Source organism: Solanum tuberosum, unplaced genomic scaffold (genome assembly GCF_000226075.1).
Source record: "Solanum tuberosum cultivar DM 1-3 516 R44 unplaced genomic scaffold, SolTub_3.0 scf00418, whole genome shotgun sequence".
Taxonomy (NCBI): Eukaryota; Viridiplantae; Streptophyta; class Magnoliopsida; order Solanales; family Solanaceae; genus Solanum; species Solanum tuberosum.
The window spans coordinates 487045-510537 of NW_006239337.1; the positions used below are offsets into that span (position 1 = coordinate 487045).

The 23493-nt window shown below is 38.3% G+C and overlaps 2 protein-coding genes across 2 annotated transcripts in view; one reads left to right on the forward strand and one right to left on the reverse strand.

Annotated features, from left to right (window-relative positions):
* LOC102585684 (uncharacterized) overlaps positions 1 to 2508 on the reverse strand; it is a 6693-nt gene extending 4185 nt beyond the window's left edge. The window contains exons 1-4 of the mRNA XM_006362708.1: positions 2254 to 2508; positions 1832 to 1942; positions 1243 to 1311; positions 716 to 847 (exon numbers count right to left, since the gene is read on the reverse strand). Of these exons, the coding sequence (XP_006362770.1) occupies positions 716 to 847; positions 1243 to 1311; positions 1832 to 1942; positions 2254 to 2460 (519 nt within the window). The 5' untranslated portion in view covers positions 2461 to 2508. The remainder of the gene's footprint in view (positions 1 to 715; positions 848 to 1242; positions 1312 to 1831; positions 1943 to 2253) is intronic.
* A 255-nt stretch (positions 2509 to 2763) lies between these two features.
* On the forward strand, positions 2764 to 9063 carry LOC102586021 (uncharacterized). Its single transcript, XM_006362709.2, has 5 exons — positions 2764 to 3582; positions 6778 to 6830; positions 7519 to 7685; positions 7760 to 7911; positions 8030 to 9063. Exons 1-5 carry the CDS (start codon positions 2808 to 2810, stop codon positions 8452 to 8454), a joined length of 1572 nt encoding a protein of 523 aa, XP_006362771.1. The 5' UTR covers positions 2764 to 2807; the 3' UTR covers positions 8455 to 9063.
* The last annotated feature ends 14430 nt before the right edge of the window (positions 9064 to 23493 follow it).

Here is a 23493-nt window from a genome sequence, read left to right on the forward strand (position 1 = left end):
TAACTCACACCCCAAAAGCTAGCTCAAAGGAAAGAGGATTGCTCAAGCCTTATAAAGAGTCCACCCATCTCATTAACCACCGATGTGGGACTTTTGTCATTCTTTAACAGTTCAGAAGTGTGATCCTTGTCAGAAGAACAAGTCTGATGGCTCATCGCTCAAGCCTCATGGGCCAGACTAAAAGGCCTCATTTTTAGATGGGATCCAAAATTCTCAGCCCAACCCTATTAAATCATTGGTTGGGCTAGCCCAACCGGGCAAGCTCCATATTGACGACTCTATCTATGACCATGCTTATTTTCATTGTTTAGTTAGTTAATACTCGATCAATATATTCTTGAGATGTAGTCTCTCAGAACTGGCAACCAATTTCGTTCCCTCCCCACACACAAAAAAAAGGAAGCAATATATTACATGTATAATTTGTCATCACATATTTCTGTCTATCCAACAAACAAATATTTTGAAACAGTATGTACACAAGCAAAGCTCGCTCTTACAACAAAAGATGAAAACATTTTTGGATGTGGTCTATCTTTCATGTCTAAAGAACAAGCACTATTTTTACCGATAAAGCTAAAGACTAAGGACTATGCTATATTGTTTACAAAACCAGATAACATTGGGGCCACAAGGCACGAAGAAGGAGAAGAAAAGCATAGAAATTCGGATATTGGATGAATTTACTGGTTAATGTCATAAAGCTTGACATTACCTTAGGAACTGGAGGTGGTGCCTTGCTACAAACTTTGGTCAAATCCTTGCAAAGGAAACTTTTCAAGGAATCAAGATCTGGTTTGGTTTTATATAAATATTCTGCCACATCTGTATCAGAATAGTCCATCACCTGCAAAATATGAAGAAAGATCATTGCTGCAAGAAATAGTTTGTTTGTCTTACAAAAGACAGCAACATATAGAGCCTGTTTACAAGACAAGTTATACTGAAGCAAAAAGAAAAAAAATTCAAGAGCAACAAGCAAAGTGCAGTCAATCTTTTAACGTAGGAAGCCAAAAAGTATGGATATCATTATAAACATGATCAAATCATAATTGCACAATGAGAGGAAATTGGGAAGGAGATGGGCTTTTTATTTGGAAACAAGTTAAAAAACACTTCCGAAGCTCAATGTAAGCAAGCATCATGCCATTATAAACTTACAACTCCTTTAGCATTAATATAACCAGTATTTGTTTGCATCACTGCTAACATCAAATGCACAGAATAAGTAGGAGAACTTACATCTTGACAAGCACGCTCTATTGTTTTGCATTCTGAATTACATTGTCCTTCAGAGTCTTGTTCAATCAGCTGAACATTGGCAATGTCAAATAAGAATCCTCTCAGAAATATATAAAATGATGGACTTGATGCCCACTATCAAAACTTCAATAATTCTTTCAAATTAAAAGCTACACTGTGTAAGTAATAGCATAGAAAATACAGTGTTTAGCGACAGAGTTGTCAATTGCCGACAATGAATGAAGCATAGATGTGTTTATCTTGCCAGCAGCTCAATTAGTAGAAGCTACACTGATTGTACACCAACAACGGTGGACCTTCATTGTAGCTACTGGGTGCTCAAGCACCCTTATTGTTTTACCAAAACATTACATTTTTATATCAAGAAACTACTTATAACATATAAATATAGTGGCCGAGCACCCAATCACAAAGTAGCACTTTGAGATTTAACACAGTTAAGCACCAATGACTAAATATCTTGGGCCCGCCACCGTAAACGAACCAACCCAATTCACCAAAAAGAAGTTACAAGAATCGACTAAGCCATTATATAAGCAAAGAAAAAAGAGACTTGCAGAATTCTTACCTCCAACCTATCACCTTGTTCAACTATGTCAATTTTAAGAATCCAATCAGCTTCCTGCTTCTTTAAATTGCATACATTCTCTGAAATCTCTATTATCTGATACTCTGAGATCTGACATCATCAAACCATATCCATTGCATCAGACAAACAGAAGAATTAAGTGAAGTAAAAACAAACTCCAAGTATTATAGTGGATTACTTTACCCCTCTCGGCCCGTGATTATTTTACTTATTTAGAAGTATTTCTCACATAAAAATCTCAGTGTCATTATTATGAGCTACTTTATTTTTCCAACATGTATGATCAAATAAAAAACCATTAGGAAACCTACACATCCAATCGGTATTCTAGTTATGATCGATTGAACTTCCACTATACATAAGTTGAGATGAAAAAAAAGAACCCCAAATGAGAAAGTTACCTTCTTTGGAGAAATCTCAGCATGTTTGTTCTGAACATGATGGTATAGCTGATACGCCAGCTTTTCACACACCTGACATCTTATATACGGAATGTCTTCTTTTCTTGCCACTCCTACTGCTTTCTTTGCGCATTCAACAACAATTGGAAACCATATTGTTATCACTATCAAAGACAACAACAATGCAATCTTATCAAATTTCCCCATTACTTCTTTCAGTCAACAAAAATTTCTCAAATTTTGCTTGTATTCAAATACCAACTGAAGAGATTTCTGTTTAAGATTTAAGGAGAAACCTCGCAATACGACGTCGTTGCCCTACGTGTCTACTTGATTCCTATTGGCTGTAGCTATCCACCGTGTCCGTGGCCCCCACTGTTTCAACCAATAGGACAGAAACATACCGCTGGTCCACATTAAGGAGCTACACTGCCGATGCATAGTAAAATTTCCCATTCTCCTAAAACCCTATTATCCCTTTGTGTTCTTGACTTAATTAGGGTTTTAGCTTTTCGTTCTGTCAATTTTTTTTTCTTTTTTTTTCCGCCAAAGTTATGGTTTCCATTAATGTTGTTGGTCAAAACCATGAAATTGTACTGAAAAATCTAATTCAAGCTGTATTGGACTCGCCAGGCTCTAAGAAGCTGTCATCTTTGAGGTCAAATTTCGAGGAATTACTACAACGTAGCGTCGACCCGCCTTTTGAAGCTATCTGGGTTTACTCAGCTTTACGTTATCGAGGCTTCAGCTCGACAGAAAATGACCTTTTCAAAAGGCTTGCAGCCGTAAAGGATTTGTTTCAGCTTATAGTTTCTTGCTCTGTTTCATGTGATTTCTTTAAAAGCATTGCATTAATTGCACCTGTTATGTATAATGTGTTTAGGTTGGTAATGGGTTTAAAAGGTTTTGAGCAGAAAGCTAAGAAAGAGAAGAAGTTTGTGAGAGAGGTAAATGGATTGGTTGATTCAATTCTTGGGTATGTTAATGTATGCTGTGAGGGTGTAGAGGATAGATGTGATGTTTCAAAGGGCTTCCTTAGGCCAGTGAGGGAGTTAGTGACTGTTTGGATGTGGGATAATACGGTGGAAGATACTGGGGATAAGGGATGCATGCGAGCTTTTTTTCCACTTCTGACTGATGAGATTGTTGAAAGGGTTAATGCTGAAGGGTGTGAGCTAAGTGCATTGGCTGGTTGTGTGATTGCGGAGGCATTTTTGTTGAAGTTATGCTTGAGGTTTCTGGAGGATGGTTCCCGAAAAGAATTACAGGATGAATTGAGGGCATGGATCATTGCTTCCATCACTGGGCTTCAGAATCCATACTTCTTTGGTTAGTGTCTATGATTGAAATTGCTTTTCTATTGAAGTTTGCACAATCTGTGAAGTGTTTGACTTTTCAATCTCATGTGCGGTACACCTTCCGAATCACAGTAGTACACTCTGTATAATTTATTTTTCTCCTCATTTTTGTTCAAACTTCGAAATTTTTGGTAAAGGGCTCATTGAATTTGGAGTGACAAATTATACCCAATCTTCTCAAAACCAGCAATTGTGATGCTAGTGAGTTAAATAACAGGCAAATTTACCTCTTTGGACAGTTCAAAGCACAAAATCTCCGTGAAGTGACTGTGCATTTAACCTCTGAGAAATTAGGAACGTGTTATATAATTTCTATTAATGCAGATACTCCTTTGTATGAACACTCTTTTGTATGTGTTACTGTTCTTATTAAGTGCTGTCATCCTTGGATCTGTGAGTTCATTGCTTTAGAATTGTTTGGGAGTTATATTTCTGATGGCTTTGGTGGTGCCAATTGATGATCATAAAGATGAGTGTAGTGGTCATTGTAAAAAAGAAAAATAATTTTACATTTTGGATCGTTATGCTATCGTGCCTATGTGATGGGGAAAACGCATAAAATACCTTTTCTTGTAAGGATATAATATTAGAATAGCTTGATCATGCATTATGTCCAATATGAACTTTTTGCTTATGTTGCCGTGACTTTTTCTTGGAAAGTTATGAACAATCACCCAGGAACGTTTCTTCTTCTTTTGTTTTTGTATGGTGGCTAAGTTGCTGAAGTTCTTGATAAGTGGTGTGGGATTTCTTTGTGAGACCTTTTCTTCTCTTCATCTTATGTCATTTGATTTTCTTCTTCTTTTGTTTTGCGTTGGTGGCTAAGTTGCTGATCTTCTTGATGAGTGGTGTGGGATTATCATTGTTCTTTGTGAAACCCTTTCTCCACTTCATCTTATGCCATTTCTAAGCACATTTTTCAGCTACATTAGCTTAAAGAATAAATCATTACATCCTTTTTCACAAACTCTGTTCCTTTGCTCTTGTGGATCCTCTCTTTCACCCTGATGCTTTGTTGCATCGGTGCAAAAATAGGTCAAATTAATCTAGCTTCTCTTTTATGGTATTTGATTCACTTTGTTGCATGGCTGCGAAAGTAGAGTATCTGATATCCTTCGTCTTTATGGAAATCTCATATTTCTCTCTTTTTTTATAGTACTTGTTGACTTCATACCATCGTATTGTTGTTAGAGCGGAAATGTGGATGGGCACCAAGATTTATTGGGTCTTTAAGCTCAAAACATAATTAAAACGTTGGTTTTATGAAGGTGGGATTTTTTTTTTGGTAAGGACATTCTTTCCTTGTTTGTTAATTCCAAAAAGAAAGACATATTTTCCCCAATGGAGGCAAAAACACTAGGTGTTTTTTCCCCAAATCTTGGTGGATAGAGTTGCTTGGTACATGTGCCGCTGGGAACATGTATTGCATGGAATACGTTGAGGCGCATGCAAGTTGGTGTGGACACCACTGATATGCATAAAAAAAGATTGACATATTTCTATAATTGGAAACAATTTAACTTTGATCGTCATTTTATCCCTAATGAGAAATGTTTACGGCTATCAAAAGCAAAATGTGCAAAAAAGTCCTAAGGTCTGTTGGGGATTTAAGTGCAAAAAAGGTACTCCCTCCATCCTATTTTATACGAATTAGTTTGACTTGACACGAAGTTTAAGAAAGAAAGACTCTTGAAATTTGTGGTCTAAAATAAGTGATAGATGTTTGTGTGGCTATAAATAGTTTCATTAAGGGTAAAATGGACATTTTAAAGTTAAATTATTACTAAATATAGATGTGTGTCATTCTTTTTAGACTGAGTAAAAAGGAAAATGAGTCATAAATTGGGACAGAGAGAGAGAGAGTATAACGTTTGTTGGGGCTTTAAGCGCAAAGCGCAAATAAAGCGTGGGCTTTAATGAGAGAAGGCAAAGGGAGACAAAATACAAATATGTATGTTTAGTCCTAGACTAATAATTTATAAGGATGGATGACAAATATACGAACAAAGAAATTGAAAAATAATTAGGATAAAGTGCAATATCAGTTGTTTAGTGTCGCATCTTCGGAAGAGGTTCATTGGATAGGAAAAGTATCCCTTAGAACCTTGATGATGACATTGAAGCACACGTTAAGTGAGGCGAAGCGCTCAACACATTTTGAGCCTCGCTTCCGGACTCAAGCGCGCATTTGACAACAGTTCTCATAACCACACAAATGTTATGGTATGTTAAAGACCACACATTTTGAAATTCTTCCTTTATTTGTTAAAGTGCGTACCAAGTCAAACTATGCCACCTATGCGGGTTACCTCTCCTATGTGGTTTGCGAGCTATTGCATAGGAGCGGGGATTTTACCCTGTGCGCACCCAAAGGGTAGCGGTTTTCCCTTGTCATAAAAAAAGAAGTCAAACTATGCCACATAAATTGGAGTGGAGGCACTACATGGGTATATATTAATAATGTAGATTTGAGCAATGCTATTTTCCTTCGAAGAGTTCTTGATAAGGTACTTTTATTCTTAAATTAATATTGTCTTTTTATCCGGTCAACCTTTTCACAACTTTGTTAACTTCTGGCTGCCAGAAATCATTCAACTTTAAGATTTCCCCTAGTGGAGCCCCGAGAATGTTACGGATATTGGATAATTGTTGCCACTGTAATCCACAAATCCATGAAGAAGTATAAATCTTCAGAACTTTCTTTACTAGTATCACTCATACTTCTGAACGATGATACATAGTTTTGAGATAACCTCAAATAATCAAATCATATTTCCACAGAGTAATAAAGTATCATCAGGTGAGAGTGGCTGTTCTACCTCTCTTCATCTGCTACTTGAAACCCCCAATGGAACTTCCTGTTACTAGCCTGCTTAATGCTTCCATAACAAAGAGGAATAAAGATTTACCATATTCTATTGATCCCTTAAGCATAATACAATGTATAAGATGGAGAGGAAATATATATAGAGTTGCTCTTGATCCATTCACGTTGATTGTTGAATTTGTTGTTCCAGTCCTCTCTGAATTTAATTCCTTATGTTGGTTTTACTCTTCCATATTCCATGAATTCTGTTTTCTTACCTGTTTGAAATCTCTGTATTGCATTTTTCTCTATAATTTTGTGATTTTCAAACTATACTAAGTTCTCCTTTGTTGAATTCAGAGACCCTTTTAATGATGCTGCTGGAGCCATCTTTACCAACAGCCTCCCTACTGGTTAGACATCTTAGCCCCACTGTCTTTGAGTCCTTTACTCTCTTTCTTTTTTTGATAAACAATGAGTTAAAACCTGTGCAAAACAGTTTTTCGAGAGGTTCGAACATGTGGCCTTGGTCACAGTTTGAGCTCACTTCACCACTGTTCTTTAGCTTTACTCAAATTGTAAGAGCTAATAATGCACAAAGCATCTTGTGAGGTTTGAATAATGTGGCCAGAGTTTTAACTCCAGGAAATGATCTCCTATACCCACACACAATTTGACTAAAAGGAAATGACCATACAAAGATCTCGTGTTATTTTTACATTTCTCGTGTTATTTTTTGCTGATCTCTCGTAGGAGAAGAGAAATAACTAAAAGTAACTTTATAATGGACTACACAACTAAATCTCCCTTTTAACTAACTTGTCTGCTGGGCCCCACTGTCTTTGAGTCTTTTGAACCCTCTCATAGTTAGTGCTTTTTCTGCTTAATATCCTAGCTTTTTGGGGAAGAATTCTCTGGATTGTTTTTAGTTTCTTTTGGCAGAAAATACTTTGTAGAATAATGTTCTGAATTTACTAAATGCTTTTACATTGCTCATTTGATGACTCTAGTGTGTCAATAGGCTTCAAGTAGAAGTTCTCTTAATTATGCTTTTGTTATAGTTTGAGGATTCTCATATTTTCACCTCCTATTCTGCTGCAGAATTCGGACGATGAGAGGTGCTTAAGAAAAATTCTCTATGATGCTGTGGTACTGGTGGAATATTCTTTCTTAAAGCCTGAGCAAATGGATCAGCTCTCTGCCAAGCATGTGAAAAGTATTATCATGGCAAGACTGTTAGTTACTGGTGAAGCTATAGAGTTGAATAGGTATGAAAGCTCGGGCATCATGCTCTAAGTTCTTTTTGAGATGCTGAAATTTGATTCTGTTTCTTTGTCTTCAGAAAACAGAAGGACCAGACGAAAGCATTTTGTTACACAAATGCCTTTTCTGGTTCTAGTTTACCTCCTCTGATAATCAAGTGGATCAGAAGTAAGATTGGTACAGAAGACAAAGCGAGTGAACCAAGTAGTTCATCCCCTGCTACATTCTTGAGTAAGTAAATTGAATACCTCTTTATCACACAGTTCTGCACTAACTACCAAGTTAGGTTGGCCGTTTATACTATACTGGTAAACATGCATCAGAATTGCTATTGACTTGAATATTACAGGGTGGTTTCTTATCATTGAAAATGGTGGAATAAGAATCTTTGACAATAACATGTCAAAAATCCGAGCTAAATTGTTGCTCGATAGTATGACGGAGGGCTTTGAACAACCTGCTTTGAAAGATGGCAAGAAAAAATCTGAGAATGATATTCTGTTCTACATAGATAACAAAGGAGAAGAAGATGAGGAAGAAGGTGATGTTAAGATGAATGAATCTGCTAGTGCTGCCTTTGTTTCTGCTGCCCATACAATGGAATCAGCAAAACCTGAAAGAAGAAAGCGCAAAGGAAAAGATTCAGAACACAAAAGCAGGGTGAAGTTCCTCAAGTATAGCCTTCGTGAAAATTCTGGTTCAAACGGCCAGTCCTCAATTGCAGATAGTGATTCAAGTAGCGAGAGTGAGGTGGAGAATACATTGACAGACTAGGAATGATAAAGTGGTTAGGAGCTCACTCAGGTTTCAAGAACACTCTCTCTCTGAAATGGATCTGTGTGCGTTAAACAAGTAATGTAACAGCAGAACATCAATAGTTCCCATTTAAGTTAAGCCGAAGAGAATTACATATGCATGAAGAGACGATCTATATGGTGTCCATTAAATGCATTCATCAAACTTATCCTCCATGAAACCAAGCGTATCTCATAACCTTTCAGACTTGAGATACCACTGAGAAAAGCTTGCTTCAGCCCATTAATGGACTTATTCATTGAAACCTCAAGGTGGACAGTTCTCCATTGAGAAAAATGGTCTTAACATTCATCTGGGGAAGCTCGAGGTCAAAATGAGTCACCGGTGTTGTGATGATTTTGAAGGCATTTTTAATGGCCAACGGTGAAAAGGTCTATAATCTATTCCTTTTTTTCTGGATAAAGTTTTTTACCATCAATTAGGCCTTAATATCAATCAATATCTCCAGATGTTTTATCTTCAGGTTGGACACAACAATGTCCCAGACACAATTACCATACATGCACTTCATAACATCAAACAATTAATTTGATTTAACGCTATTAATACTATCTTGATTGCAAGTCATATGATCCTTAATTTGACTAATATTATACATGATAATCATTAGATAACGTATCTCTTCTTTCTCGGTGATCTTCGAAGGAAAACTCTCTAGAGCTTTAGTAAGTTGTTCAGCTTATTAGCACTTCCATATTTCTATCATAATAGGAGCAATATCATATACGTTGCTAAGTATCAAATGCAACTACAGTTTTAGTAATTACCATTTGCAGCATAATTTGGTTGCCAAGCCCCTATATTCAGTTTATTCGTTTGCGCAAATATTACAATCTGTGTCGACTGTTTGTTCGTGCAAGAAATATAGCCTGTATCAACTATATTCATGCGCGCAATAAATAATACCTGTATCATGGTGTATACAATGACACAAACAACAATACACCAGGAACTACATTCATTCATTCTAGTTTCACTTATATTCATTCACTTTGCTATATCAATTGTTAACAACTTGTATCACTTATATTCATGCTCTCTAATTTCATATGAAGTCATTTGCTCTATTGTATCAATTGTTAAAAGCTTGTATCACTTGTATTTGTTTGCTGTAATTTTACTTATATTTATTCGTAGCTACCATTCGATTGTTACCAACTTGCATAGGTTATATATATTCACTTAATTTCGTTGTATCAACAAATATAGTCACGATAGGTATATGCACTTGCTCAATAAACTTTATTTTTTCTCATTTGATGAAATATGGTGAAGATACATACAAAAATTAAGAAGAATATATATATATATATATATATATATATATATATATATAACATAAAGTCATTCGCCGTTGAAGATAGATACAACATACCCCAATCATTAATGTATACACTATATCTCATAAATTAAAATTATCAAAAATCCGATAGGAATATTACATATAAATTTGAGAGCAAAAATAGAGCTTTGGGATATGAGAGGGGAAAAAAGGAGAGGACAATACAAGGGACGTTGGATGGGTTTTTCACCAAATACACAGTCCTAAGGCCAAAAATTGGATGACATCATGAATCTAGTCTCGACACCACCATAACCTAATTGTAGATCCATCTCCTTTTCACCTTCCTCCACCATAAAACAATGTCTTCTAAGATAATTTTTTGATGAGTGATAGATTTTCACTCTTTTGAGACCTTTTTAGTTCAACAATTAGTGTCTTCAATGCCTAATTATGTCATATTCCAATGTTTAGCTATGAAGGCTAAAAGACAAGGCAAGGATGAATACATGAAAAAGAGGCCAAAAACATGAAAGGAGTGCAAACTCCCAACTAGGAGTCGTCTGGGCGGATCGCCCAAGTGGCCTTACCTTTCTTGAACTGACAATGCTCACAATTGAAAATATTCAAGGTAGGTCGGCAGACTGAAAGATTAAACTACGACTCACCGAAGCTGAATGGGCAAACTAGAAGACCATCTCTGAAGTTGACAGATCTCTCCGTTAAAATGAAGGCTTAAAAGGCGAACAAGCTGGTAATCAGCGATCCACCGAATGTGAAAGGCAGACTCAATCGAGTCTGCCAACTGAGATTTAAACACCTGAAGCCTGAAGCAAATGAAGGGCGAGCTGAAGGAGAAATGACGATCCACCAAACTTGATTGCGATCCCGACTAATGTCACCGAGTTGGTTACGTAGTGGATTTTGGGCCAAAATTTGGAAAACTATAAATAGGTCTAAAGAGAGAGAAAATGTATCACTTCTAAAAATCACTTTTTGGAATCACTTTTTGAATAACAACTTGAGAGTTTGTTTTGGGAGGTTTTAGTCTTTCTACCTTTTGAAAATATTCTTAGTTCTTGGGGTTTTCAATTAACCTTGTAATTGACAATTGGAGGTTCAAATTGAAGTGATGTTTTGAAGAATAACGCTAAATTTCAATTTCCCAATGCCTGAATTCATCATGTGTATATTCTCTTTTCTCCTTTTTATGCTTGGATAGAACCCCAAATCCAGGGGTGTGATTATGGGGTTGAGTGTTAATTTATTGTAATGGATTTTGTGTCTTGCTATGTTTTATTGTTGTAGATTCATGGATTTAAGCTAATTAGCATGGGGTTAATTCACGGCTTAAGGTTGCAAACTTAATCCTAGCCTAGATCCTTGATTGATGCTCGAAAGAGATTAATTGATGTGGGTAATTAGTTTAATGCCTGCAAATTCAGATTTGTTTACTATAGTTTGCTTGCAAGAGAAATTGTGGTTCAATTCTAGTTGCCTAGATCTGCTCGAAAGAGAGATTCTAGTAAGGTATTGGGTTGATTTGTGATGCACATAGATGAGACCGAAAGGAGATTCTATGATATAATCCTTGAGATAGAAAGAAAATTAATGTTATTTAAGATTACCCAGCCTATCCATGATTGTTTAGTGATAATGAGCAAGAACAATTACCCCTACTCGAAACCGATACCAATCCCCACACCCATATATCGTCGTTTACTTAATTGAAATCCATCTTTTAGTTTAATTGTATTACTTGATACCAAAACTTTTTTCGTAAATTTGGTGGAATCATCCATCCATATATTTTAATTGCTACAAACGAATTGGTTCAAACTCTAAATTTCTTAATTGAATTCCTTGCATTATATCACTCCTTATGGGATTTGACCCCGACTCTTTTGTTGGGTTTTTATTACTAACGACCGCTTATTCTCTTACTTGTTTTGAGGGTATCTTGAGCATTATAAAAAATGGCGCAGTTGCCAGGGAATGATGGCTAAGAATTCAATTTGTGATTTAGTTTGTAAACTTATTTAGTTGTAGTAGATTGTTGTTTGGTGTTGTCTTAATTGCAGATGGAACTATGAGTGACGATGAAAGTGATGACGCTAGTCATTTCGGGCAAAATGATCACATGGGCGATATGAATGATATGCATGTGAGCATCGTTCAAAGCATGTGAGCAATCCGGTAGCATCCTACCATCGGGTGGGCAGTGTTTCATGTGACCAGAACAATGTTCCAATTACTTCAAATGCGAGGAATGTTCGGGGGCCTGGCTCATGAAGAACCCCATGAACACCTCAGGAATTTTTTGGATGTCTGTGGGACATTTACCTTTAAGAACATTTCGCAAGAACCAATTCAGATGAGGCTATTTCCATTCTCCCTAATAGGGGAACCCACTAGATGGTTAGCCGAGCTACCTAATGATTATATCACTTCCTGGGAAGAGCTGACTGACACGTTCATGGAGAGACTTGTCCCTCCCTTGAAGATGATAAAGCTAAGGGACATCATACGAATTTTCAAGAGGGTGATTGGAGAGCCGCTTCATGAGACATGGTTGCAGTTTCAAAAGTTATTATTGCAATGTCCAACACATGGTGTTCCAGACAACTTGCTGCTGTAATACTTCTATTGTAGCTTGGATTCTGTCAACAAAGGGCTAGCCGACCAACTTGTTCAAGGTGGGCTGATGAGGCAGCTATATGATGTAGCAACATTGTTGCTTGATGACATGATAAAAATCAACCGAGCATGACATACTAGAGAGGATCAAGTATCTTCTCTACATGTGAGTATGAACATGGAACAAATAGAGAAGGATCATGAGCGTGATGAGAATATGGCTAAGATGATGACCCAAGTTGACTTGCTATCTAAACATTTCATGGGAAGTGGATAAGTCAGCAAATGCCGTTGGTACAAGCAGTGACAAATCCCCGGATGATGTCAAGTTTGAGGCATTATACAATGAAGAGGTGCAATACTTGGGGAACCAAATTGGTGGTTATCATCCAAAATATCCTAGACTGGGTGGGAATCAAGGTTGGAACAAGTAAAAATATAATGGCTGGAGAGATTGGAGAGATCGAGGTGGAAATTGAAGAGATCGTGAGTTTGAAAAAGACAAATATATTCCACCTCATGATCATCCCAAAGCAAAAGAGAAAGCTAGATAGGAGGTAAACCCAACAGATGAGATGTTAACAAGGATTTTCAACAAGGTTGAAAGGTCCAATAAGGTGTTGAAGGATTTGAAAAATGATTTCTCCACTTTGATTCAAATGGTTACTTCTCATTCCGTGTCAATAAAGCAGTCCAGACTCAAATTTGTCAACTCTCTACCAATCTAAATCCAAGACAAAAGGGAATGTTTGCCTAGTGATACGATCCGCAATCCCAAGAATGATTGTTGAAGAGTAAAAATTGTGTCTTGCCACGACGTTAAATAAGGCACTTCTTGGGAGGCAACCAAAGTTTATTTTATTTCTTTCAATAACTTGTGTTGTGAGTTCAGGTTGAAAAGAAGTTAAAAAGTTACAAAGGATGCAGTAGACGAGGCATGTACCTACAGTAAAACTTCTCTAAATAAATATAGGCGGGATCATGAAATATTATTATTTTGTAGAGGTATTATTTAATTGATAAATTAATATTTATTAATTTAAAAAGTGTTCGACACCAATTTTTTTTAGGGATGGAATCTCATAGAATTTGAAAGAACCCACTTGTGAAAACCTCATTCATGAACTTGAGGTCATAATACCACAATAAAATGGAAATTAATAACCTATTGGATGGGTGAAAATGATATATGTTCAGAGGTCCAGAGCTTAGAACAAATTGTGGATATCATTGGAAAAAATGTTGATGATAAAGTTGAAGATGATACAATACCTTTAGAACCAGTTACGCGTAAGGAAACACTTGCGTCTAGAACTCTTCACAATTTTATGGTGCAATTAGAAAAGATAATACTAAAACTTTTTGATGCACTAAGAAAGTTAGAGATAAGCTTCAACTAGATTTAAATTTTAATAAAACATAACATAATAGAATCACATTTCACTAAATTTTCTTAGATATATTTGTACTTATTAACCAGGTATTAATTTAGTGAGGTTGTACTGTAGTTGGTGATTCGCCGAAATGATTTGGCGGACATCTTCATGTTCGCCTTCTGAGCCAAGAATTTTTGAAAAATGATACTGTCAACTTCGGCAAACAAGGACCTTATTAGCGATCCTCCGAATGACACAAAGTGAACTACATCGATTCCACCGAGTTGGACGTCTGGTTTGGTATTCGTTCAGGCCTCATCGGCGAGCTTAACCTCCTTCGATGATTCACCAAACACGTTCGACGATGTTAGTCGCAGACTATCGAGTGAGCGTAAAATAAAAAGGCCAAGGGTCTTTTTAAATTTTAAAAAGAAACCTTTCATATTTTGGAGATCTTTCACTTCCTATACTCCGCATACTCATATTTCTTTGTATTGTCTCCTCGATTGCAGGGATTTACTTGTGTGAAGTTCATTTTGGTGCGTGATTCTCAATCCCAAACCCTTCCTCCTATCATTTTGTTGAGTTGTCTTCTCTGAGGTTGGTGTTTCGAAGCTTTCGTTGTTGTTTTTTCTTAGAATCGATGCATATGAGTTGGGATTTATGTTGTTACTATTATTTTGCTGTTTAATTTGCTTGGGTAGTGTTAAATACTATTTATTGAATTATTCCAATTGCTTAGGATAGATGATTTTGTGCCCAGAGTTGCTAAACTTGATTTTGAATGTTGAATGTTGAAATTGGTTGTTATAATTATTGGGTCTTGATTGAATTGAGTGTGAGTGAAGTCTGATCAGCCCAGTGTTGTCTTGAGGACTTGCATTTGCCTAATGATAGATAGAGTGATGACTTTCTTAAGGGAAAATCATCGATTACTGTGTGATATTTGAGGGAAGTCTGAGTACCTATGGTAGAATAGCATGTGGGTAGATTGTATAATTTATTGAAAATTGGGTATTGTTGCATGTTAGCGTTTAATTTGTGAAAAATAGGAATCGGGATGAAAATTACTTATTCAGGGGGTTTGTCTCAGCTCGCCAGGGTGATTAGACGAATCATCGAGTAAGCCCCAACCACCTTCTGAGTTTGAATATGTGACATGGGTATTTTCCCATTTGGCGGTCTTGTCTTAGCTCGCCGAAACCAACTCGATCGCCTAGTTGGAGTGGACATTACCCTTCTTCCTATTCCTTTTTGGTTTCGCACTATCACTTTCGGCGAACTTATCTTAGCCACCAAAAACAACTCGATGGATCACCGAGTTTGAGTTGACCTGCATGCTTGATTGAAATTAATTCATGTCCAATCAACTTCAGCGAGCTTGCCTAGCTTATTAGGGGAATCGCCTTCCCAATCAGTGAACCTCAGAATGCATTTCAAACTATGTTTATTTTTGACTAACCTTCACCCGATCTTTGTGTTGAATTATTGTTCCTTGTATAAAATGGGTAAAGAAAGAGGAAAAAGAGTTGTGACCTCTGACTCGGAGGGAGACTCTCCTCCTCCTCCCCCTCCAAAGAGGAACAAGGGGATCACCATTAATGAACCTTATGAGGTTCTGCAATAACAAGCCACTCCACGCTCCTGTACGAGTGTGGGTGAACAACCAAAGAAGGTGATCGCAAAGAAAAAGATGGAAATCAGGTCCAAGTTGGTACCAAACCTAGTCTCTAATGTGAGTGCCTCCCGAGTTCTCCCTATTATATCTTCAAGAGCCCTTAATAGGGTCAAAGCAGTGGAAGAGTGCACTATACGTGAGGAGAGGTCACTCTCTATAAATGAGAGATTACCGGACTATCTCAATACCATCAAATTCCATAGATTTGAGAGCTTCATGAGAGCCTGTCCTCCTTATGTCCTTGCATGGGTGAGGGAGTTCTATATGAACTATGCTAAGGCCTTGCCAAAAAAGAAGAAAGGCACAATTTGGAAACACTTGGACGAAGTTGAAGTCCAAGGTAAGATGGTGTAATGCAGAAATACAGTGTTGGTGAAATAAATGATGTACTAGGCACAAAGGGCAACAGAGCCGAACTATACAGTCTGTGCATAAAGCAAAGTCTAGACACTTCGAAGGGGTGGTTAGCCCCGCTGATTTCTAATGTCACTCCTCCATGGATGGTTGACAGAGTGAAAATAATAAAGAAAGATATAAACATTGGAGTTAGATATTGGTTTGGTTTCATCAACAATAACTTGATGCCATCCCAAAATGAGTCAATTCTCCAGCACGCAAAGGCAATCCTAGTTGTTACCATTATCGATAGGTGGGAGATCCATATTAGAGCCATAATTTCTAAAGAGATATTGATGAGAGCTCATCAAGATTAGACCTCTCTCCTCTTCCAGTATTGATCACACAACTGCGTGAGGCTACAGAAGTGCCTTATCGAGAGAGAACATATGTCAGGATCAGTCCCGCCTCCTCCAATGATATTCGGAGGATTGAGGTGGATTATTTGAGAGATGATGCAGCGTGAAAGAAGAGGCCACCACCCGACACTACCCTTGTGGTAGACCATGCTGGCCTTGAGGACGATACTGCTCAACTCGCTCCTTATGTGGAGCCATTAGATATCACTTAACCTTCCTCTATCCCTTCTACCTACACACCTTCTACCTATACATCTACTACATCGAATAAAGTCTTTTTTTTGGAAGATCCGCTATACCCTTGCATCCTGACCTCCCTTGATCTAGGCATGATCTATGTGCATCTGGTGGATGTGAGAGAGTCTAGGGTAGAGAGTGAAATGCCCAAGTTCTTTGAGAAAGACATTGATGATGCATTACTTCCTGTGAGAGGCCAGATGGTGCAGTTTCAGAACACTTAAGCTTCATATGAGTAGAGGTTAGACAACCTCACTGGTAGGATAGAGGCAAGGGAAAAGAGCGAGGGTACCTCTACTGAGTTGATTTTTATGAGGGGAGAGATTATTACTCCAACGGCTGATGTGGACCAGCTGAGGTCCACTGATACTTTGATGCTTTGGGGGTGAAGTCCCCTTACCTGATGTATGAGGTAGTCCCTCCTTCCGAGCTGAGAGTTGATTCACCTAGTGATATGGATAAGCAACTTGATGATGGTACCAATGAGGTTGGTGATGCATATGAGGAGGAGACTGATGAGGATGATTTCTTGACAGAGGATGAATGATAAACTATTGAGACGCTGACAGAGTTGCAGGCTATAGAAGAGACGATAGTGTATGCCACATTGGGGAGATCTCTTTTGGAGACTTTAGCCGTTGGCATTAGTGGAGTTTCTTCAAACTCCACCATTCCTCCTATACATATGTCGGGTGTTGATGCCTTAGTTGATTCTACCCTACTGACTTCCGCCCCTACTTTTTCGGGCTCTGATGCACAAGAGGTAAACTGAGGACCTCTATCTGAGATGATAGATAAAGGAACCCCGTGCAACCTGGCTATCTCATTAATGTAAAGCTTGGCATAGTCCTCCGCCGAATCTGTAGTCTTTACAGCCAAAAAGTGAGCGAACTTAGTAACTCTGTCTACTATCACCCAAATGGAGTCATGCTGTCTGTGAGTACGTGGCAAACCTGTAATGAAGTCCATGTTTATCACTTCCCACTTCCATGTAGGAATGCTAATCTTTTGAGTCATACCTCCTGATTTCTAATGTTCTACCTTCACCTGCTGACAATTAGGCACTTAGCCACGAAATCTGCTATATCCCTTTTTATGCCATTCCACCAAAAGACTTCCCACAAGTCACTGTACATCTTAGTGGCGCCTGGATGAATAGAATACCTAGAGTTATGGGCTTCCGTAAAGATCTGCTGTCTCTTAGGAACACATAAACGACCCTGGTAGCGAAGCACACCATCTCCCCATTGGGAGAAAACCTCAACTTTTTGCTGATGAATTGCACCCTTCAATTGAAGCAATATAGGATCACTGTCTTGTTTTTTCTTAACCTCTGCTACCAATGAAGATTCTGATCCATTTTGAACTGTTACACCATCATCTGATATGTTCATAAGGAAAACTCCTAAACGAACAAGCCGATGAACATCGTTGGCTAATTCCTTTCTTTCTTCCTCAACATGTGCTGCACTACCCATGGATAGTCTACTAAGAGCATCAACTACTACATTGGCCTTACCAGGATGGTAAAACACATTCATATCATATTCCTTGAGGAACTCAAGCTATCTCCTCTAGCGAAGATTCAACTTTTTCTAGGTGAACACTTATTGGAGGCTCTTATGGTCTGTGAACACATCTACGTGAACACCATACAAGTAATGTCTCAACATCTTTAGGGAAAATACTACAACTGCAAGCTCGAGGTCATGAATTGGGTAGTTTTTTTCATGCACCTTAAGCTGTCCAGAAAATAAGCTATAACCTTACCTCGCTGCATCAACACACAACCTAGGTCGACTCAGGATGCATCACAATAGATCACATAACCGTTTGAACTCTCTGGTAGAGTGATGCTTATCGTGACCAACGACACTAACCTATGGTTCGAGTGCCTACGATCATCGATAATATAGGTAACCCAACCAAGGGTTGGGGTCGTGTCCCAAGGGAGTGGTAGTGAAAATACTAGTTAGGCTAGAATTTTGTTCTAGTTAGCTGTAGTTTGAGAAATTATCAAATAGAAACAAAGTAAATTCAAGTGGGTGACACCAAAGTGTCAAAATATCAATGGGGGTTTGTCACAAGTATAGTTAAAACAAGAAAAATAAAGAGAAAATTCAAGTATGGGGAGAAGTTCTCGGGATGTGACCGCCATACAAGTTGAGATAAATCGTTGCGTACATACTTTCAATAGGAAATTTGCAAGACAATAGTGACTAGGTTAAGCTTTAAATGGAAATAAGTTCCCTCTCGGGCAACTAACCCCATTTCAAATGCGTTCCTCTCGGACACCTATTTGCCGCATGAAGACCAACCTACGCCTTACCACACTCACTCTCTCGAGCTGAGTGTTAGGATATGGGACTAGGGCTCACCCTCTCGGGCTGAACCTCATGTCGACCCACTCCTTAGGCCATCAGTCTAATGGTTTTGGTTTCGCGACCTCCCTCTCGGGCAAGCCAAAAACACATGGGTCGCTTTGTATTTGTAACTACGAACCCTTTAGATAAAACCACAACCATTAGCTGAAATGACCATTAAAATACATCTAACCTATCAGCAAGCAAGACCCAACAAGAATATCAACCCATATTTGCTAAATCACACCCCAAGTATGGGGGGTTTTTAGCCACACATCAAGAAATAAGAAATTATACCTAAAATGATAGAGAAATCAAATGGGTATAAGAAATTAAACCTTGATTCAAGCAAAGGAAGAAGAATAGAGAAGACCCACTTCCAATTTGGGGAAGATGAACTCCTTTCTTCAAGTCTCCCACAAAACCCTCTCCAAACTTGAGAGAAAATATGAAAGCTAAAGTGAAATACTACAATAATGTTTAGGTCCCTTTAAAACTAATAGAGAGCTTGTATTTATAGTTTCAGAAAATAGTGTTGCGGTGGATCGTTCGGCGAGTTTATTGGGAATCGTCGATTGAGTCGGCGATTCGCCCATCATCTGGTTCATCGCCTTCTGTGCTTGCCTACAGTATCTCTGCGTCCTGGACCATTGGGCGATATTGTACTGCTTCGCGAAACTATTCGGTGATGCGTCGACTGTTCTTTTTTACTACCGATTTGATCCTCTTCCTTCAGGGCTCTACGTTTTGGAACAAAGGGCGAAGTACGTCCCTTCGGCATTTTGCCAAGTGTGCTTGGCGATGCTCAGGCTTCAGTTTCTTCGCTCTTTTCAGACCTTTTGTTCCTTTTTGCGCCTAAGTGTCCATGCTTCCACTCAAACTTCAAATACCTGAAACTTAAGAGTTTTTATCAGATATTAGGATAAAAGAAGCATTTGAGGACATTAATTCTATTAAATTATAGCCCTAAATGAGTCCAATTTGTGGACTCATCATAGAGTCAAAACAAGAGATGTAGTCAACTTAGTTTTCAGTTCTGCGAAGCTCTTCTCACACTCATCTGACCACTGAAACTTAACCTTTTCCTGAGTCAACTTAGTTAATGGCGAAGCTATAGATGAAAATCCTTCCATGAACCTTCTGTAATAACCAGCCAAACCCAAGAAACTTTTGATATCTGTAGGAGAGGTAGGTCTGGGCCATTATTTCACTGCCTCTATTTTTTGAGAATCCACTCGGATCTCTTCGCTAGACATAATATGCCCAAGGAAAGAGATTGATTGTAACCAAAACTCACATTTGCTAAACTTAGCGAATAACTGGCGATCCTTGAGAGTTTGCAGGACAACGCTCAAATGAGTCGCATGTTCTTCCTCATTCCTAGAGTAAATGAGGATATCATCAATAAAGACGATAACAAACAAGTCCAAATACTGCTTGAATATCCTGTTCATCAAATCCATGAAAGCTGCAGGATTATTGGTTAGTCCAAATGACATAACTACAAATTCATAATGACCATACCAAGTTCTGAAGGTTATTTTTGGAATGTCACTATCTCTGAGTCTGAGCTGATGATAACCGAATCTGAGGTCTATCTTCGAAAAATAACTAGCACCTTGAAGTTGGTCGAACAAGTCATCAATCCTGGGGATAAGGTACTTATTCTTGATTGTGACTTTATTCAACTGTCGATAGTCAATGCACATCCTGAGAGACCCATCTTTCTTTTTCACGAACAACACTGGTGCACCCTATGGGAAAATACTGGGTCTGATAAAGCCTTTATCTAGAAGGTCTTTCAATTGCCTTTTCAATTACTTAAGCTCAGTTGAAGCCATTCTGTAAGGAGTAATATAAATAGGCTGGGTATCTGGAAGGAGATCAATTCCAAAGTCAATTTCCCTTTCGGGAGGAACTCTGGGAAGTTATTTTGGAAACACTTTTGGAAACTCATTAACTATTGGAACAGACTCAAGAGTTGGGGTTTCGAAGCTTGAATACTTAACCCGAACTAGATGATAGAGATACCCTTTAGAGATCATCTTTCTGGCCTGACGGTAGGAAATGAATCGATCCTTAGGCACTAAGCTACTACCCTTCCATTCTAAGACTAGTTCGCTTGGAAACTGAAAATGAACGATCCTAGTTCTACAATCGACTGAGGCATTACAGGAATGTAACCAATCCATGCCTAGAATGACATCAAAGTCTACCATTTCTAATTCTACAAGGTCTTCTGAGGTGACTTTCTGAGAGATTGTGACAGGGAAATTTCTATATACCCATCTAGCTATAACTGGGTCACCAACTGGAGTAGAGAATGAGAAGGATTCTGAAAGAGTTTCTAGACTGACATCAAAGTTTACTGCTATATAAGGAGTTACAAAGGAAAGAGTAGCCCCTGGATCTAACAAAGCATAAATATCTAAGTGAAAGACTCGTAACGTACCAGTGACTACATCAGGAGAATCTTCCTAATCCTGGCGAGCTTGGAGAGCATACAACCTGTTCTGGCGCTGACCAACACCTGTACCAGATGTAGTACCCTACTGAGTCGGGCGACCTGCTGGTGTTGCTGAAGTTGTAGACTGGGCCCTACTATTATTGCCTCCTTGTCCCTATTTAGAAGAAGAGAAATCCCTCAACCTGTGACCAGACTGACCACAACCAAAACATCCATCCTTTCCTTCAAGACACTCGTTCGGATGGTTCTTACCACACTTTGGACAAGTAGGGTAAGTTATAGTACCTGAAACACTCCCTGAGACTTAGAGCCTAATGCCCTACCTTTTTGATCCTGTCGAAACCTAGGGGATAGAGCGCTAAATGATGAAGGTGCTGGAGCTGAAGACTTTTGCTAAACCTACGAGCGGTTTCCACCACCCGATTTCTGATGAGAATATTCATAGTTTCCTATTCTAGCCTTCTTATTGTCCTTAGCCTGTTCCCTAAGCTTGTCTCCCTCAACCTACTGAGCATGAGTCATAAACCTAAAGATATTCATATCTTCTAACAACATAGCATTTTTGCACTCTGTCTTCACCAAGTCAGATACCCCAAAAAGAAACTTACTCATTTGTGCACTGGGATCGGCAACCCATATGTGGAGCATACCTTGAGAGCTGGATGAACTTAAGTTCATACTCTTGGACTGACATAGAACCTTGTCTCAAATTCATGAATTCTTGAGCCTTAGCTTCTCTCAAATCTCTTGGAAAGAACCTGTCCAGAAAAGCTCCAGTAAAACACTCCCAAGTCACATGAGCTGCATTCTCACCCCTATTTTCCTTCCATTAAGTGAACCAAATGTGAGCTACATCCTTGAGCTGGTAGGACACCAACTCTACCCTATCATTTCCAATCACTTGCATCATTCCAAAGAGCTTCTTGACCTCATCAATAAAGTTCTAGGGGTCCTTACCAACTTGCGACCCTAAAAACTCAGGCAAATTCATCCTGACGAAATCACAGACCCTAGCTGCCACTGATCCACCACTAGCATTTGCAGGGACTGAAACCTGCTGATTGTTCTGGTTGGTTACACTGTGATCCAAGAGCTAAATGGCATTCCGAAACTTTGCATTTAAAACCTCATGGTCTGGGACTAGAGGAGCTGCGTTAGCGTTGCAGGCATTAGCATTCCTTGCGTAAGCTCTACGAGGAGGCATGATATGAAAATAGATAACGTCGAGTTAGAAAAATGAGATCATACCCACACACGATAAGAATATCAAGAAAATGAAGTTTTTCCTAAAACAATTCGTAGCCTCCCCCTCATAGATGTGGCGTGATTTCACGTATTAGGACACTTCATTCAATACTAAGTGCCAACGATCGTTAAATAGTAATATAACCCAACTAAGTGAGTTGGGGTCGAGTCCTAAGAGAGTTGTTTGTAATTGAGAATCAATAGGCAAGTAAGGATATGCCCAAGTCAATCATAGCTAAAAACATTTACGAATAAAAGCATGGTTCAAATTTGGGGTGACAAAAGTGTCAAATATTAGGGGGATTTGTTTCAATTATCAGCTACAACAACAAATAATACGAAAATAACAAGTATAGAGACAGGTTCTTGGGATGTGATTGGATTATGGGCTAAGGTAGACAATCGGGTAATTGCAATTAATAGTGAATAGCTATAAATTAGTGAATAAGCTAGACTTTAATGGGGGTAAACTTTCTGTCGAATAATTTACCCCGAATCAAATTGGTTTCTCTCGAACACCAATAAGTAGCAATTAAGAACAACCTTCGCTTTAGTCTATTCACTCTCTCTAGTTGAATGTGTGAAAAAGGGTTTAGGGTTCACTCTCTCGAGCTGAACCCATGAAAACCCAATACCCACAGACCATCGATCAGAAATTTTGGTTTTAAAACCTCTCTCTTGAGCAAGCCAAAAACACGAAGTTAGGATTGTATTTGCAACTACAACCCATTAATTTTAACCAAAATTACTGAACGAAATAACTTTTAAACAACATTTACACTATTAATTAACAATACCCAGAAGCTAAATCAACCCATAATCACATAATCACACCCCAAGAATTGGGGTTTTAGCTAGACATCATAAAAAGGTAAAAATCGTTACCAAGTTGTGTTTCCATCAACTGGGTAGGATTGATATAGTCTTTACAAAGGTCTAAGATGAAGAATCTTCAAC

Coding starts and splice junctions, on each gene's coding strand:
- LOC102586021 (XM_006362709.2), top strand. CDS start 2,808: ATGGTTTCCATTAATGTTGTTGGTCAAAACCATGAAATTGTACTGAAA. Junction 3,583..6,777: donor TCAGAATCCATACTTCTTTG/GTTAGTGTCTAT, acceptor TGTTGAATTCAG/AGACCCTTTTAATGATGCTG. Junction 7,686..7,759: donor GAAGCTATAGAGTTGAATAG/GTATGAAAGCTC, acceptor CTTTGTCTTCAG/AAAACAGAAGGACCAGACGA.